Consider the following 18,360-nt stretch of genomic DNA (forward strand, 5'->3'; position numbering starts at 1 on the left):
AGGTGGTGGGATGATGTATGGGAGCCATGTATCATGTTATGCATGTTTTATAAGTTCACAGCTTTTACTATATACTTATTGTTTATGTTCATGTATGCATGATATACTTCATTAAATTTTTTTAAATAAAAAAAGTAAATACAGTGGAGATTTCACACAGACACACACATATACACATATAAGCATACAAACATGATTGTATGTATATGTATATATAGGATGTATATATTGTGTATGTATATATAAGATATTTTCTGTACCCTTAATTTCCTGGTGTTGGAGAAACCCAAGGTTTGTTCCTTGGGCCTCATCCTGTCTATGCTCATTTTCAGTAATCTCATCCAGAGTCCTCATGTTAAGTGCCACATATTTGCTGAGAAGCCCCACATTTTATGTCCATTTTTATGAACCTCTCTTCTAAATTCCAGATTTATATATGCAATTGTTCACTTGCCATCTTCCCCTGGATGTCTAATACTGAACTTCTGATTTGCCCCCCCCCCCCAATATGTCCTACCTACAATCTCCCCCATCTCAGTTAATGGGATTTTCATCATTCCAGACACTCAGACTCAAAATCCTGAAGTCATTCTTCACTTATCTTTTTCTCTTAAACTCCACATCCAATCCATCAGGAAATTGTGATGTTTTTCATTTCAGAATGATTCCAAGATCTGACCATGTCTCTCCATCTCCTCTGCTATTACCCTGGGTCAAGCCACTATCAACATTTTCTTAAGATTATTACAATAACTTCCTAACTAATTTCCTTGATTCCACCCTTGCTCCCTTACATAGCTTCCAGGAGGAGTCTTTTAAATCGAAGTCACATGATTTCATTCTCCTGTTCAAAACCTTTCAATGTCTTCTCATCTTTTCAGAATGAAAGCCCAAGCACTGGCAGTGACTTCCCAGGTTTTACATCGCCAAGCCCCATTTCCTCTCTCTCTGCATTTCCTATTCATCACCTCCTATTCGTCTCCTTGTTCTCTGCTCCAGGCACGTGGGCCTTTTGTGCACCAAGCCTGGACCTTCTCTTGGCCTTTGCACTTACTGTTCCCCTGCCTGAAATCTTCCCTCCCCCCCCCCCAATACCGGAATGGCTTGTTCCCTTTCATTTTTCAAGTCTTTTCCACACCTTCTAGGGGAGCTTCTCCTTAGTCACCCTTTTTATGATTGCTCCTGGACTTTTCTTCCTCCCATTTCTCCTTTATCTCTCTCTCTAAAAGCAAACAAACAAAAACCCCACAAAAAAGTACAATAAAAAGTGTAAATTTTGATGTATGTAAATTATAACTCATTTATAAGCAGGCATGGACTCCAATCTGGAAAATAAATTAAAATGGCTACACCGAGTCCCACAGGGCTGAAGGTCTGGGTTGCGGGCTGGGGATATATGTTCTTACTTTTGAAAGGCAGAATGCTCTATTGGATAAGAATAAGACCTCTAGACCCAGGGCACCTGAGTTCTTCCTGTTAGTTATGAAATTCTCTGCTGCCTCCATTTCTTAATCTGTCAATTGGAAAGAGTAGCATCTACCTCATGGAGTTATTGTTCGGATTAACCAAAAACAACAATGACCACAGAAAACAAGAAAGAAGGCTTAAAATTTAAGGTTGTAGAATGGGAGAATGTCTCAGATGGTTTCTTTCCCCTCACCTCAAGTTTGGTGAGGTCATCCTTGTCTCTGCTGAAAAATAGACTTCATCACATAACAGCCACACAAAACTCTGCCCAACCTGCCATCTAGTCAGCCACTGCTGAGTAAATGCTTTGGAATAAACCTCATGGAGAGAATAAATCACCTTTTATGCCATGCTTCCTCTAGGTAAGGACTGAGTCATTGCAAGAGGCATAACAAATAGTCAACATAACATACCAAACTAATGGATTCTATAAGGAAAACTAAATGGAAAAATTTGTGAGCACTAAGCATCTCTGACTGAAGAGACAGTGGAGCCAGTGTTATTATAGAGGTGGTTGAATCAATAATACTTTTTCATTCATTTGTTTTTCATTTCACAAAAATGCTCATTTTAACCAGCAAAGACATAAGGAGATAATATCAAGGGCAATTTTTCATGCTCACATGGATTACATTCTAGGACACATCATTCTTCTAAATAGCCCAGTTCTGTTTTTTTTTTTTTTCTTCCTTCCTCAGAAATGTATTCAATTCTCTTCCAGCAGTGCGAATTCATCTAGAAATCTATGACAATCAATTAAGTAAATGAGAAAATAGAATGCTTATAATTATGATAATCAAGCTATATGAAACCCACCCTCTTAGGTCTAATACGCATACATCTTTAAGCAATATATTAATTAAGCTGTGGGTAATTGTTGCAATTAGAATCAAGCTTTTATAATTTTAAAAAATCACTCTGAGTGGGGAAAAAAGCAATATTTTAAAAATACATGCAGCTGTCGGTTTTTAATGCAATTCATTATTATGACTATATCATCATTTCCCTGGCTGCGTGGAGACCATTCCAAAATGATTTTTTGATGTGATTCTCTATTTACAATTGGCTAAATTTTGTATGTAGCTCTGTTTTTTCCTTGTTTCTTTAAATCAGAGGTGGGCAAACTTTATAATGGGCTAAGTAATAAATATTTTAGGCTTTGTGGGCCAAGAAGCAAAACTGAAGATAAACAAAAGTACATCTATAATATGAGAGAAGATCAATATTCAGAGATCCTTTTATTGAGGGAATTTAAATATAATAAAATAATAATTTAATATCTCTTTTTACAATACAGGTTTACTAATGAGGAGAAATCCTTTCTTTTGGGATAACATTTTGCTTAGTTGGTGTTCAACGTCAATGTTCCCTATCATCAAATCATCAGAAATGTTCAATGAGAAAACCATTCTTAGCCTATGAGCAGGAGGCCAGGTATGGTTCACAGATGGTAATTTGCCAGTTCCAGTGTTCTTGCACCTTAGTGTACATCAAAGTCACCTAAAGGGCTTACTAAACAGGTGGCTGGGCCACATCCCCAAGTTTCAGGTGGGAACCAAGAATTTGGATTTCTGACAAGTTCCTAGATGGTTCTGATAGTGCTGGCCTGGGGACCATACACTTAGAATACTGTATTTTATATTGGTACTTTTAAAAAGTCACTTTGAGGCTCTGCCTCAGTCACAATGGCAGAATAAGAAGCTTCAGGGTCCTGTCCACCTGTAGAAGCTTTGAACAATCAGCAAAAACTAGCAGAAACATCTTCAAAACTCCATGAAGCAGTTAAATGACTGTAATGAAAAAGTGAGCTTATAAACAGGAAAAGAATCTACTTACAAAGGATTCCCTGATGCCCGAGCTGGCCCTTCCCATACCCCTCACTGGCTGGGCATGGAGTTGGAACTTAGCTTCCAGTGCTGATTCCTAGTCCTGGTTCTAGAAGGAACTGAGTAACCCTTGTGCACATATTGAGAGCATGTTTGTCTGGCCTAATATATCTGGTGGTGACCTCAGGGACTTTCTGTTCCACAACTTGTCCTCCATACAGAAGTCAGCTCACAGAGCTCTTCTACAGAACATTGTGAAAAAGCAGTCAAGTGGCTGCCTGGAGTACAGGATTGCTGGCTATAGGACATACAGTGCAGTGCCTGGTACTATGAGAAAACTCCTTCCTAGGTAAGAGGGGACAGTCCTACCTTCTGTACTCGAGGGAATTCCTAAGACAAAATGTGCATGCTAATGACAAGACACTTGCACAGAAAGAATCCTGGAAGTCTCTATGCTAGTCTCTAAATTCATTGTATGGTATAAACCCTGAAGGAGTGCACTGGCACAGATCATTCTGCAAAGACTGGAAAGGTTGTTTTTATACCTCCTTTTTGTGTTTGTGTGTATTAGCTCTTGGTATTCAAGTGGAGCTCTGTCATAACACTAGCTGGATACAAACTTAAGGAACAGACACCTCAGAGTCTAAATTACATTAAAAGCACATTAAAATATCAAAATGTCCAGGTTTCAACAGAAGATTACAAAACACAGAGAAACAGGGAGTGATGGCCAAGGCAGAGAAGAAAATTAAAGCATTAGAAACATCAATGAGGAGGCTCAGACCTGAGATATTCCAGACAAGTCTTTTAAAAAATTGTCCTAAATATGCTTAAAGAGCTCAAGGAAAACATGGACAAAGAACTAAGGGAAATAAGGAAAAGGATTGATGAACACAAAGAGAATATCAATAGAGAGGTGGAAATTATGAAAAGGAACCAAACAGAGCTAAAGACCACATTAACAGAAATTTAAAAATTCTCTGGAGCTGCGAATTAGCAGATTGGAGCTGGTAGAAGGAAGAATCAGTGAATGTGAAGACAAGACAATTGAAATTATCTACTTTTAGCAGCAAACAGAAGAAAGGATGAAGAAAGGTAAACAGAACCTGAGAACCCTGTGGTACGCCATCAATCATACCAATATGTGCATCATGGAAGTCCCAGGAGAAGACAGAAGGAAAGGGGGAAGAGAGAATGTTCAAAGAAATAATGGCAGTAAAATTCCAAAATTTAACAGAAGGCATGAATATAAACACTCCAGATGCTCAGTGAACTTCAGACAGATGCCCCAAATAGACCTATACTGTGTCATGTTATTGTCAAACTGTTGAGTGGCAAAGATAAAGAGAGAATTCTGAAAGCACAAGAAAGAAGCATTGTGTTACATTCAAGGGGGCCTCAATATGATTAAGTGCTGATTTCTCATCGGAAACCATGGAGATAAGAAGGCAATAGGAAGACATATTTAAAGCAAAAGAAAAAATGTCAACCAAGAATTCTATATTTGATGAAACTGTCTTTTAAAAATGAGGAGGAATTAAGACTTTTCCAGATAAACAAAGGCTGAAAAAGCACAGGTTATCATGGCTGGGGGACTTAAATGGGAAGTTAATGTGAAATGAGTATAGGGTTTCCATTCAGCATGAAGGGAAAATGCTAGCGATGGATTGTGGTGAGGGTCTGTAACATTGTGCATGTGATTAAGACCAGTGGATGGTATGATTGGGAGGAGTTGGGATGGGAAGATTTATGTTGTATACATGTTTTCACAATAAAAAAATAGGAAACGTAAAGAGAGAATGACAAATAAATACAATATATGATACTGGATGAGATGTAAAATGGAGGAGAAAAGACTCAAAGGTGCATGATTGGGACATTAACAAATGGAATATTGAAGGTAAGCATTATATCAATGTTAAATGAACTAGATAATGGCACTTAAGGTGACTGCATAAGTGAGTATCATTGTTCATAGGAAATGTGCATGGAAGTATTTTGTGTTCAAGGAGTATAATGTGAGCAACCTTCTCTTAAATGTTCAGAAAATAGTTGGTTGATAGATACATAGATGATAGATAGATAGATGATAGAATTGGCAAAGGTGGAAAATGTTAAAATTGGTGGATCTGGGTATTGAAGACCTATATTGGAGTTCTCCATATGGGGTTTCTATTATTTTTGCAACTCTTCTCTAAGTTCGAACTTATTTCAAATTAAAAAGTAAAACAAACAAAAAAAATCACACAGTACAAAATGTACATATTTTATGTGTTTATGGTTTACCCACGTTTCAGCTTAAAAGTAAAGAACAGAGGATTGTGGGAAGATGGACACAGACTAGCAAGCAGAGCTGCTAGTCTCTTACAAAAACAATGGAGAAAGAGCCAAAAGCTGTCTGAGGGACCTGCTTTGGGAGTCAACAGACCAGGACAGTGCTATACAACTCCCAGGAGGGTGAAGTACAGACAAACAAAGAAGCTGAAACTATAAATGTGAGTTAACAAGCACCCTAGGGGGCTGGAAAGGGCTCCTCTCCCCCACCCCCAAGATATTAAGCTGGGGTAAAACCCCTGATTCACTGAAAATGACTGAAAGGGAAACAGACATCTTCTTCCCTATCAGCCGTTTCAAGGGAAAAGGGAGGGGAGGCCAGGGTGCTTTTCTTCAATGAATTTGGCCAGGAGAGCCCACTTTGACTGTCCAATCTGGAGATTCAACACAGAAACACGGGAAAGCTACCTCCATGGAAATGTATGCTGACCAGTACCATCTGCTGGATAGTCTGGAAATTGCATGGGCAAAAACCACTTGCACTGTCTGTATGCAACCCCTGGGAGAAAATCTGTGCCCTACTAGTGAGTCCCTGGCCTGCTTTTGATAACTGAGAAATTTTAAAAACTGAGAATAAGTTGAGCCAAATATCAAAGAAGACCTGTGGAAGGAAAAAAAAAAAAAAAAAAAAAAAACAATAGGCAAGAGAAGGAAATTAGCCATTAGAGTAAATTCATCAATATATTCAGATGCCCTAGACATCAGCAAAAAATTACAAGCCACACTAGGAAATAGGAAGGATGGCCAGCCAAAAGAACAAACCAAATATCCTGAAGAGATACAGGATTTAACACAATTAACCAGTGATAATCACACAACTTTCTTAAATCACTTCAAAGAATTTAAGGAAAATAGGACTAAAGAAATAAAGTATATTAAGAAGACACTGGGGGAAATGGATATGGCCCAAGCAATTGGATTCCCATTTACCATATAGGAGGTCCAGAATTCAATGCCCAGAGCATCCTGGAGATGGCAAGCTGGCCCATGTGCTGAGCTGGCCCACCCAGTGGGCCGCCCCATGTGGGAGTGCCGCCCCATGTGGGAGTGCCTCCCTGCACAGGAATGCTGCCCTGCACAGGAGTGCTGGCTGATGTGGAGAGCTGGCACAGCAAGATGATGCAAAAAGAGACACAGAGGATAGACAATAAGAAGACATAGCAGAACAGGGAGCTGAGGTGGCACAAGAGAATGATCACCTCCCTCCCACTCTAGAAGGTCCCAGGATTGGTTCCCAGAGCCACCTAATGAGAATACAAGCAGATAAAGAAAGAACACAGTGAATGGACACATAGAGCAGACAATGGAGGGGTGGGGTGGGAGAGATAAATAAATAACTAATTAATTGAAAAAAATAGAAGACACTTGGGAGAGCATAAAGAACAATTTGAATGCCTGCAAAGAAACGTAACAGACCTTATGGGAATGAAAGACATGATAGATGAGATTAAAAATATGTTAGAGGCACACAGAACAGATTTGAGTTGCTTGAAGACAGAATTAGTGATTTTGAAGACAGAACATCTGAACTGGAAAAGACAGGATAACAGAAAGATAATAGAATGGAAAAAATGAAACAGAGTCTCAGGGAATTGAATGACAATGTGAAACATACAAACATTTACATTATTGGTTTCCCAGAAGGAGAAGTGAATGGAAAAGGGGAAGAAAGAATATTAGAGGAAATAATGATTGAAAACTTCCCTACTCTTATGAAGGACATAAATATCAATATCCAAGAAAGACAAGCAACCCCAAACAGAATAAGCCCAAATAGATCTACCCTGAGATGTCTACTATTCAGAATGACAATATCAGAGACAAAGAGAGGATTCTGAAAGCAGCAAGAGAAAAGCAAAGCATCACATACAAAGGAAATTTGATAAGATTAAATGCTGACCTATCATCAGAAAACATGGAGCAGAGAAGAAAGCTGTATGATATATTTAAGGTACTGAAAGAAAAAAAAATGCCAGCCAGTTTTGAAGCTGTCCTTCAAAAATGATGGTGAGTTCAAAGTCTTCCCTGACAAACAAAAACTGATAAAATATGTTACCAAAAAGACCAGATTTACAAGAGATATGAAAGGGGGTGCTGCAGCCTGAAAGGAAAAAACAAGGGTGAGAGAATTGGAGAAGAGTTTAGAACTGAAGATTATTACGATGGGTAAACTAAAGGATAACAAGAGAGACAATAGAATGATATGACAACAGAGAACCAGAGGACAAAATGCATCTAGTAAATAATGCCTTTACACTAATAACACTGAATGCTAATGGATTGAACTCCCCAATCAAAAGGAATAGATTGATAGAATGGATAAAAAAATATGAGTCATCTATATATTGTCTACAGGAGACCCATCTCAGACATAAGGACACAACCAGGTTAAAAGTGAAAGGTTGGAAAAAGGTATTCCATGCAAATTGTAACCCAAAAAGAGCTGGAGTAGACCAGATAAATGTAAAATAACAACATTATAGTATATAAACAATAACTACTCAGTGCAACTAGCAAATTGTTCCTGTAATCAGTATTCTGTATTTTTTTTCTTACAAAATAAACACTTGCTTTTCAGTGAGGAGGACTGGAGAAGAGACTGTTTTTGGATACTTCATTCTTTAACCCTTTCTTATTCATATTCTTTAATTAAAATAATCTGTCTGGATCAATAATGATTTAGCATGACTTCTGTTGAACAAGATTGAGTTTTTCTGCCTCATAAAATTATGAGTTGGCAAATTGTTATCTGCTGTATTTTATTCCAATAAGATGTGAAGAATTCCCAAATAGGAATTTGATTATCTAGAAAGAATTATGGCCTTAATGTAAATTAAGTAACTAAACCAATAATTTATTTCATTCTCGGAGATTATTATGTCCAATAGTTAGAGCTCTTATATAAAAGTTAGAATTAGCCTATTATTAATTTCTATTATATTTGAATTATTTACATTTATAAATGTTTGTTGCTATGCTATTTTTTATAATTGATTATATTAAATCTAACCTGGCCTTGTATTCTCTTTTAAAATTTGTAATTTCTTTCTATCTCTTTTTCTATTTATTTTACAATTTTATAGTAAAGGACTTTTTATCAGCTAAAAAAAAGCCATTGATTATACACTTTGGATAGATCATATGGTATATGAATATATTTCAATAAAACTTTATTAAACAAATAAATAATTGTGTAAGAATATCTAGAAATAGTAGCTATGTACAGCAGGGGAAACAGATTGAGAGGTGATGAATTTTCTTGTTTGTCTGTTTTTTATTATTATTGAAATAATGAAAATGCTTTAATAATGACTGAAGTGATGAATGTACACCTATGTGATTATACCAAATACCATTGATTGTACACGTTAGATAAATTGTATGCTTTATTAATATGTATCAATAAAATTGATATGTTTTTTTAAAAGGTAAAGGAACAGAGTGGTAAATCCGAAGTTAATTTTCCATTAAGAAGTGAAGACTTATTTTTCTAGACCAAGATTGAGAATAAAAAGGAACTTTGGTCTCTTAAATAGCAATTAGTCTCTTGCTTGTAAGGGCAAGTATCAGCATCTATGTCTGCTGTAAAGAATATCTGAATATCATTTTTCCATTTCTGTCACACTTTAAAAATAGTATGCAATATTACAAAGGATCTATGTAGGTGAAGCATAAGAAAGACAGTTTTCCTCATATTTAACGTGGCCACATTCACCAAGCACATTATCAACATAATGTAGGCTGGAATTTATTGGCATGTTCATGCCATAGAATTTAACACAGAGGCTAGTTAAATCACTTTCCTGAAGCTGCAGAGGCACAAGAGACATACCTAAGATTCCTAAGTTCTGGAGTAGCCCAAGGTCTACTAGATCAAATAGTCTCTAAACTGACTAAATTGCACTGGGCTTTTGCTGATGAGCTCTGAATGGTTTGAGCTATTACATATATGGGGTTTGTGAGAAGGTTAATGAGAAATGGCAGGGCATCGGCTAATTTTAATGCTACATCACACCAAAGAGATTCGCGCAAAAAGAAGCAAAGTGGAAAATATGATCTCCTTCTGTTTATTTGTCCCAATGGTTTAAAAAATCAGCTTTATGGAAACATAATCTTCCTCACAACAGATGGTTTGTATACATTAGCATCGTGCTTTTCATCAACAGTTCAAGAGGAAGATGAAGAAATTGAATGTAAAGACACATTCACATTGATTTGCCATTTTCCAGTTTTATAACATTGATACAAAAAATAGTATTCTGATTAGCAGCTTGATTGGCAACCCATGTAACCCTAAATAGTGCTACAAACCTGGAGAGTGCACTTTTACAGACAATTACTTTGGGTGAAACAGTATGTACAATTTTGACAAATAAATACATAAATACAATCATTCATATACAATGATATACCTAAACGTCAATTATCATCAACAAGCGTTTCTAGTAAATTACTTCTGTCATTCACAAGTTACTTTTTTGCTTATAAAAACTATCTTCACCTTTACAGAAGAAATGACATAATCAATTCCCCCACTAAACCCACATATTAGGAAAGGTAGAAAATGAATCCCAGACACCTTATGTAAATATTCCATTGTCTTTTGATAGAAGAGATTTGATTGAAAAACTCCTTCTCTCACTTCTCCAAAAAGAGTTTATTTTCCCCATATCATATCACACAAAGGGGTTTTGTTCTTCTGAATTTAATCCAAATCAAAAATGATTTTCTTCATTTTTTGATTAAGGATATTTAAAAATACAATATAATATAGTGAAAGTGGTATTTGCTCCAATATAAGAAGACACAAAGCTGCGCAACCTAGTCACCAAAGATAACGCCTTTTTTCAAAATATAAATAAAAAAAGAAACATTAAGAATACAGAGAGGGATTATTGATACTTATTGTTATCCAGTGCATAATAATAAAATAGGTGGGGGAGGGCAGTCAGAAGGCTTTTGTAAAAACTGTCCCAGTAGAATAATATCTGAAGTATATGTCAGAGGAATGATAAGAATTCCATAAAATGACTTAGCAAGTAACTGAAACCATAATTTGGCCAGTGTCAGAAAATCAACAAAAGCAGAAAATGAGTGCTTTTTCCTGACCACTTGACTTAAGCATTTTTTTGAACATTCAAAAAATGAAGGGCAAACATGCCTAAGGCTGTTGAAACACTGGACAAATGACCTTGGCTTGTCAAACTCCATGCAGAAGGAAATGTTACAACATAGCAAGCAGATTCTAGCTATACATACAACTGGGGAGAAGGAAAAAAAAGTCTTAAAATTTATACATGTGGTCTTTGATGAATATTTACATATTTGTCACACGGGCAATACAGAGCCTTAAAAAAAAGCCAAGAAATAGTTCATTAAGACATACGATTCTCTGATTTTTGCTCCTTTTTAAGATTAGGGCTCTATTCAATTCATAGATGTACATATGAAGTTTATAACATGTAAGTCCTAGACAGCAACGGTGACTTGACTGAGCAGGGGGTAGATGCACGGCAATGGGATGAGGCAGAGGCTTGATTCTGCTGCACAGGTGAAAGGTGAATCAAGTACAAAGTCACGATACTTTTCCAGTGATCAGAACTCACAGCAGTTGAGGCTACAGGGCTGGAGGTTGGCTTGTGTTGATCCAGCTCTCCTCTGTCCTCTTACCAAGCTCAGCAGTCCTGCTGATCATAAGATGAAGTTGTAGGAAGGGATGGGAAGTTTTGGTGCAGGACTCTTTTGGGCTGGGGATGAGAGATCAAGGGATTTCAAGAAATAGGCGTGACTTCCATTTGTTCATTTTGTCTACACATTTGCTATCCTCTTCTCTGGGGGCTTGCAGGGGTTGGGAGAACAAAAACATAAAATGTACTCTCAGTCATGCTGCTTTCTTTGCATGAAAACAAACGGGACTTTACTGATGAATGGTAGAAGATCTGTGATATGTGGGTCATGATAATGTCTGGTGAGTGCCTATTCTTTTGATAAAGATGGGCTAGCTCTGCCTGGCTTCAAAGTTCTGCGAAAGGTTTCAGATCAAATGTTTCCTGAATTCTAGGTTGTTCTGATGCATTTTGCAAAGCAAGTGTTTCACGTACTGAAATGTACCACCCTCCCAGAGCCTCTTTTCCAAAGAAAGGTGGCTGCCTTCACTTTCAACAACTTGGGATATCAAGGCAATGCAGTGAAGTAATAACTTATTCACTGAAACCAGAAGTAATGGCAGAGAAATTGAAGCTTCCTCAGATATCTAATTTAATCCCAAGGAAAAGTCAAAGTCTTAGAAGAATCAGGTACACCAGTTTATAGTTGATCTTGGCAGATTTTATATTAAGAAGATATTATTATCACAAATAACGATTATTGTAATTATGTAATAATTTCATTATTTAGGACAATGCACTATACATTTTGTTACATAGCACCTTTAAACTAGGGACCTCAAAATACTTAGCAAATGTCATTTTCTCTCACAGTACCTGAGAGGTAGGTGTTTTGTACAGCAATTATATAAATGAGCATATTGAAGCAAAGCGAGATCAAGATGACTACCTCTCAAGAACCAAAACACGATGGCAGCAATGCCAGGCTTCCCTACTCTTTCTTCCCCTGAACCTCAGTCATAGTAGCCTGAGAACACCTCATGACCACACTGCCACTAAGGAAACTTGGATGTGTCAGATGTTAGAGAATATAACATCTCTTAATTGCAGGGGCAAATCTTTCAACAAATTTGGTACCTGCTAATGATTATCTCACTTGCTTTGCAAAAGTGTGGCAGGGCCATCTTAAACTATTGCTAAGCTTATAGTAATTATAATGCATACTTGAATTTTTATTTTCTGAGTGTGATTTATTGTTCTTCTTGCCTCCTACTAACTTCTTTTCTACAGATGGAGACATGTGCCTGCATGATCCAGAAACTCTAAAATGCACTTATATTGTATGGAAGAGAAGCAGGTGAAATTACATTTGGCAAAGTCTCCTTGGAGGCACCACACAATGTTTGTTTTGAAAGAGGAAAAAAAAAACAACAGAAAAAAACTTCATGTTTATTTTGTTAAGTAGGCATTTTATATACATTCCACCTACTGACCATGTGTTTAATCCTTGGATGAGCAAGCAGAACTGACTCCCAAATATACAGAATATTTGATTCTTAAGTTCAAATTTCTATTTATGTATTTATTTCTTCCCTGCCAACACTAAGTTCAATTTCTTGGTGAAACCACAAACACTAAAAATGTAGCAAGGCAATATATGTAGAAATTTCAATGTAACAATATCACACACAATATTAATAATCATATCCAGTGTATCTTCCTGACTGTATGTGACTGTACATCATTTCTGAACTGTTTTTTAAGGTTATTTACTTTTTTTTCAGAGATGGTATGAAGACATTGATATGATTTGTACTTTCTCAGAACCAGATTTTCATCTCAGATGCACAGAACCTGATTATGTAAATCCTAAAAGTTGTTTGGAACTTGCTTTTTGAGATAAATGGCAATATCTTAGGACCTGAGAGAAAGCTGGATTTTCTAATGCATGTATTCTCTCTGTGACTAGAGCCTAATATTTGTAAATTGGTAATCAAAGAAAGGAACTACGAGCAGGAAGAAAAAACTTTACAAAACCCCTTCACTGATTTGTTTCCCCTGGTGACACCTGAAAAATACTAATACCTTAGGCCCCATTTCTTAAGAAAAAAAGAAAGAAACATATTTACATTGATAAAAATTCTAACATCTGAGATGTTTCTTGCTTGACATGTCATTCCAGATTCTATGCATTTCTTCTGGAGAGATTTGATGCACGGTGATAACTCGGCGATACCTACACAAACTATAGGCCATTTTCCAGTGATTGAAGCCACTGTTCTGGAAAGGATGTATTCCCAGCTTTCGAAGACACAATCCCACATATACATCTTCAAGGTGAAGCAGCCTTGTGTGGAGTGAGGTCTTGTAAATGAGTTCAGCCACATCGGCTGAAAAGATATAGCCAGTTCCTGAACAGAAGGGTGGGTAGTTACTGTCTGGGTACAAATCCCTGGGCATATACCACTTACTACGGACATCCCGGATTGGCCCTCCGTTGATGACATAGCCAGTAAAATACCTTCTTCTTGGCTTGGTGGTAGGCTTTAGTAGTTTATAAATAAGGTTGTCCATGTTTACAAAAATGTCACTGTCGGTTTTCATGACATACTTGGCTTTTGAACAAAAAGTGGCCACCCATCTCATCCCCATTAGTGTTTTGAGGGTGAGGTTATGGTAGGAGTCTATAAAGTCCTCCACGATAATGTCATGGAAGATTTGGCTCTCTTGCTCTACCATCTGGTTCAGAACAGGGTCAGCATTCTTGCCTAGGAGGAAGAGAGTGGCTATCTTGATCCCTTTAAAGTTGTTCTCATCTCCCCACGTCTCTCGGATTGCCTGGCGGGCGTCAAATTCCTTGTGGGTAGTGCTGATGAGGATAACAAGGAAAGGAATGTTTTTCTCACATTTGTTGGGCTCATTTATAAGAAATTCAAAAGAATGTGGGTTTATAGGTCGAGTTCTTATGTTGCCAAAGGTCAAGTTTTTCCTGGCAACTGTTAGGTGGCTGAATGGCTTGGAGCCAGTGTAGGAAGAAGTAGGACGAGTTATACTCAAGTACCAGAGAGCGCTGGCCCAGCACACAACTGTCAAAACATACAGACAGGAGACCTTTGAAGCCATTGTCTTGAGAGCACGTCTATTCCAAATATTGAATAATATGCCTTCTTGGCACTAGCTCCTTTTTGTCTTGCAAAGGCCGCATGTTACTAATGAATCTTACAGTTTGATAGAAAAGCGAGAGTGGGGGAGTGTTCATGGGTCTTAGAGGCAGTCTTGCATCTTTACATTCACTCTACTTTCTTCCAAACCTGATGGAGTATTCCATGCCTCATATATCTTCCTCTTTTCTCTGCAAAATCAAGAAAGCAGTTGTTCAGATTTATTTTGTCATTTTACTTTCTGAAATAAATGTAATAAAGGTATAAGAATGACCCATGATTAAAATAAACATAATCATTCATTTCCATCATTACTGAAAATTTCCTGTTTCTTTTTCTCTCTCCTTGATAGAAGTTTTATTTATCTATCTATACATACCCAAATTTACAAATATACAAGCTATAGATGAGTATGAAGTAAACAGAACATTAGTAAATTTAAAAATACATAATTTTCCTCCTCTTCCCAAGAAGCCTTCTTTGTGGTTAGTTTTGGACACTAAAGTCTTCTTTCAAGCAGAAGAGTCTCACTCATGGCCTCAAATCCCTTTTTCCTTTGTCCAAGTTTGAGTATTTGTTTGTTCGACTCTGTGGAATCAATTCTGAATATCTTTTTTGCTTTCTCAATCACTGTATTTGAAAATGTACCAATCGTCACCGCAAAATGTTTGCTAAGGCTTGTGACTCTCCCTTGGCTCTGACTCAGAAGCAAGTCTTAACTTTTCCTAATTTTCTCCTGGCCTTGGCTTTCAAACTCTTAGTTGCCAATTCGCAGTTTTCTGTGATGTCACACATGGAAACCTCCTAGTGAAACCATCAGCCAAGTGACTTTTCAGAAAGCTAACTGCCTTCATTTTGGAGTTGGTCTAAGTGGCATTGCTTTTTGTGGTTTTCACCCACATGTTTCTTTAATGAAATTACATTGGCCCCTTTCAATTCTTTTACTTAGTTACATTTGCCTATAAATATAGCAAGAGTATAATGAGGGAGTCGATAAAGATGTGACAGAGCACTTTAACTGTTAGCCATATCAAAAAATTGTTGCTATCACTCTGCCTGGAGGATGCCTGCATCCACATCTTGGGTGTGTACCAATACTTTTCATTTTTCCCTCATTTCTCAGTAATTTTTTACTGGCCTAATTAAAAGTGGTTTTTCTGTTGCTTTGCTTATTTCTATTAGCTCCTGGCACTACAGTAAATCTTTATCATATCACTAGTTGGATACAAACTTAAGGAACAGATATCTCAGTGACTAAATCCCATCAAAATTTACTGTATGCAACAAAAGATTACAAGACAAACAAAGAAACAGGAAAGATAAAACCTCTCAATAAAGAAAAAACCAAAATTCACTGGTGACTTTTACCAAACATTCCAAGATTTACCACCAATGTACTCAAACTCTTCCAAAAAATTAAAAAGGAGGTAATACTCTCTTACTCTGTGAGATCATCAATGGCCTAATAAAATAGCCAGATAAAGGCACTAGAAGAAAAGAAAATTACAGACCAATATCTCTTATGAATATAGATGCAAAAACCCTCAACAAAACATTAGCAAACCAAATCCAACAGCACTTTAAAAGAATTATACACCATGATCAAGTGGGATTTATACCAAGTATGCAAGAGTAGTTCTTCATAAGATACTCAATTAATGTAATATACCACATTAATAAAATGAAGGAAAAAGCTCACATGATCATTGCAATTGATGTAGAAAAGGTATTTAACCAAATCTAGCACCTTTTGTTTATTAAAAATACTCAGGAAATTAGGAATAGAAGGAAACTTTCTCATTATGATGAAATGCATGTATGAAAAACCCAAAGCTAAGGGTCAAGGATGAAAGACTGAAAGCTTTTCTCCTAAAACAAGGAATAAGACAAATTACCCACTGTCAACAGTGTTATTCAACATTGTACTGGAAGTTCTAGTCATAAAATTAGGCAAGAATAAAAAGAAGTCATCCAAATAGGAAAGGAGAAGTAAAACTTCCTATTTGCAGATGACATGATCCTATACATAGAAAATCCTGAAAAATCCACAACAAAACTACTAACAGAATAAGTCAGCAGAGTGGTAAGGTACAAAATCAACATGCAAAAATCAGTGGTGTCTAGAACACTAATAATGAACATTCTGAAGAGGAAATCAAGAAAAAAATTCCACTTACAATAGCAAATAAAAAAACAAATATTAGGAATAATATTAATCAAGGATGTAAGGACTTGTACATGGAAAGCTACAAGACATTGCTGAAAGAAATTAAAACACCTAAATAAATGGAAGGATATTCTGGGTTCATGCACTGGAAGACTAAATATCAAGATGTCAATTCTATCCAAAGCAACTTGCAAATTCAGTGCAATCCCAATAAAAATTCCAACACATTTCTTTGCATTTATGGAAAAACCAATCAAAAATTTATATGGAATGCTAAGGGGTCTCTCATAAGATAGTCAAAACCATCTTGAAAAAGAAGAATGAAATAGAAGGATTCATACTTCCCCAATTTAAAATTTATTACACAGCTACTGAAATCAAAACAGTGTGACACTGGCACAAGTGCAGACATAGTTCCAATGGAACTGAATTGGGTGTTCATAAATAAACAGTCACTTCTGTGGCCAAGTGATTTTTGACAGGTGCCAAGTCCATCAATGGGGAAAGAAGAGTCTCTTAAAAAAATGATGCTGGGAAAACTGGATAATCATATACAAAAGAATTAAGTTGGACCCCTACTTAACACCATATAAAAAATTAATTCAAAATGGACCAAAGGCCTATATATAGGAACCAAAACTAAAAAAACCCTAGAAGAAAACATAGAGAGGCCTCTTCAGGTCATTGTGCTAGGCAATGGTTTCTTAGAATTTATACCAAAAGTATAAGGAACAAAAGAAAAATAGATAAACGGGACTTCATCAAAATTTAAAACTTTTTGGGAAGTGGATGTGGCTTAACTGATAGAGCAAGAGGTCCAGGGTTTGGCCCACATGAAGTGTTGCCACGCACAAGGAGTGCCATGCCACACTGGGGTGTCCCCTGCGTAGGGGTGCCCCATGTGCAAGGAGTGTGCTCCACAAGGAGAGCAGACCTGCGCAAAGAAAACTCAACCTGCCCAGGAGTGGTGCTGCACATACAGAGCGCTGATGCAGCAAGATGACACAAAAAAGAAGACATGGATTCCTGGTGCCACCTGACAAGATTGCAAGCAGACACAGAGAGCAGACAATGGCGGGGGTGGGGTGGGGGTGGGGAATAAATAAAAGTAAATCCTTAAAAAAATTTTTTTAACTTTTGTACATCAAAGGATTTTATCATGAAAGTAAAAAGACAACCTATACAATGTGAGAAATCACATATGGAAATAAAAGATATGATGCGGACTAATATCCAGAATATATAGAGAAATTTGACAAGTCAACAACAAAAATACAATCTAATTAACAAATGGGAAAAGACTTGTCTAAACCTTTCTCCAAAGAACGTGTGTGAATTTGTAATAAGCACGTGAAAAGATACTCAACATCATTAGCCGTTAGGAATACAAACCAAAAACACAATGAGATATCATTTCACACACACCAGAATGGCTACTACTGAAAAAAAAGGAAGGAATTACAAGTGCAGAAACAGGGACACTTGTTCATTGTTGGTGAGAATTTAAAATGGTGTAGCCCACAATGGACGATGGTATGGTGGCAGTTTCTTGGAAAGCTGTAGAATTACCATATGACCGTGCAATCTCTCTTGTAGGTGTATATCCAAAAGAACTGAAAGCAGGGACTTGAACAGCTATTAGCACGTTGATGTTCACATTAGCATTATTCACAATTGTCAAAAGATGGAAGCACCACAGATGTCCATCAACCAATAAACAGATAAACCAAATGTGGTATAAACATACAACGGAATATTATTCAGTGGTAAAAGGAATGAAATTCTGATACATGTGACAA

General features: G+C 36.8%; 1 protein-coding gene across 8 annotated transcripts in view; it reads right to left on the reverse strand.

Moving 5' to 3' along the window:
- Positions 1–9,678: 9,678 nt before the first annotated feature.
- Positions 9,679–18,360, reverse strand: part of B3GALT1 (beta-1,3-galactosyltransferase 1) — a 617,370-nt gene continuing 608,688 nt past the window's right edge. For 7 of the 8 annotated variants that reach the window (XM_058300693.1, XM_058300694.2, XM_071216309.1 and 4 more), the window contains one exon: positions 9,679–14,585. In XM_058300693.1, coding sequence (XP_058156676.1) covers positions 13,376–14,356 — 981 coding nt within the window. In that variant the 5' untranslated portion in view covers positions 14,357–14,585 and the 3' untranslated portion in view covers positions 9,679–13,375. Of the gene's footprint in view, positions 14,586–18,360 lie in introns of those variants that run through there. The other variant, XM_071216312.1, reaches the window with a different exon arrangement.

This window comes from Dasypus novemcinctus, chromosome 7, assembly GCF_030445035.2.
Source record: "Dasypus novemcinctus isolate mDasNov1 chromosome 7, mDasNov1.1.hap2, whole genome shotgun sequence".
Taxonomy (NCBI): Eukaryota; Metazoa; Chordata; class Mammalia; order Cingulata; family Dasypodidae; genus Dasypus; species Dasypus novemcinctus.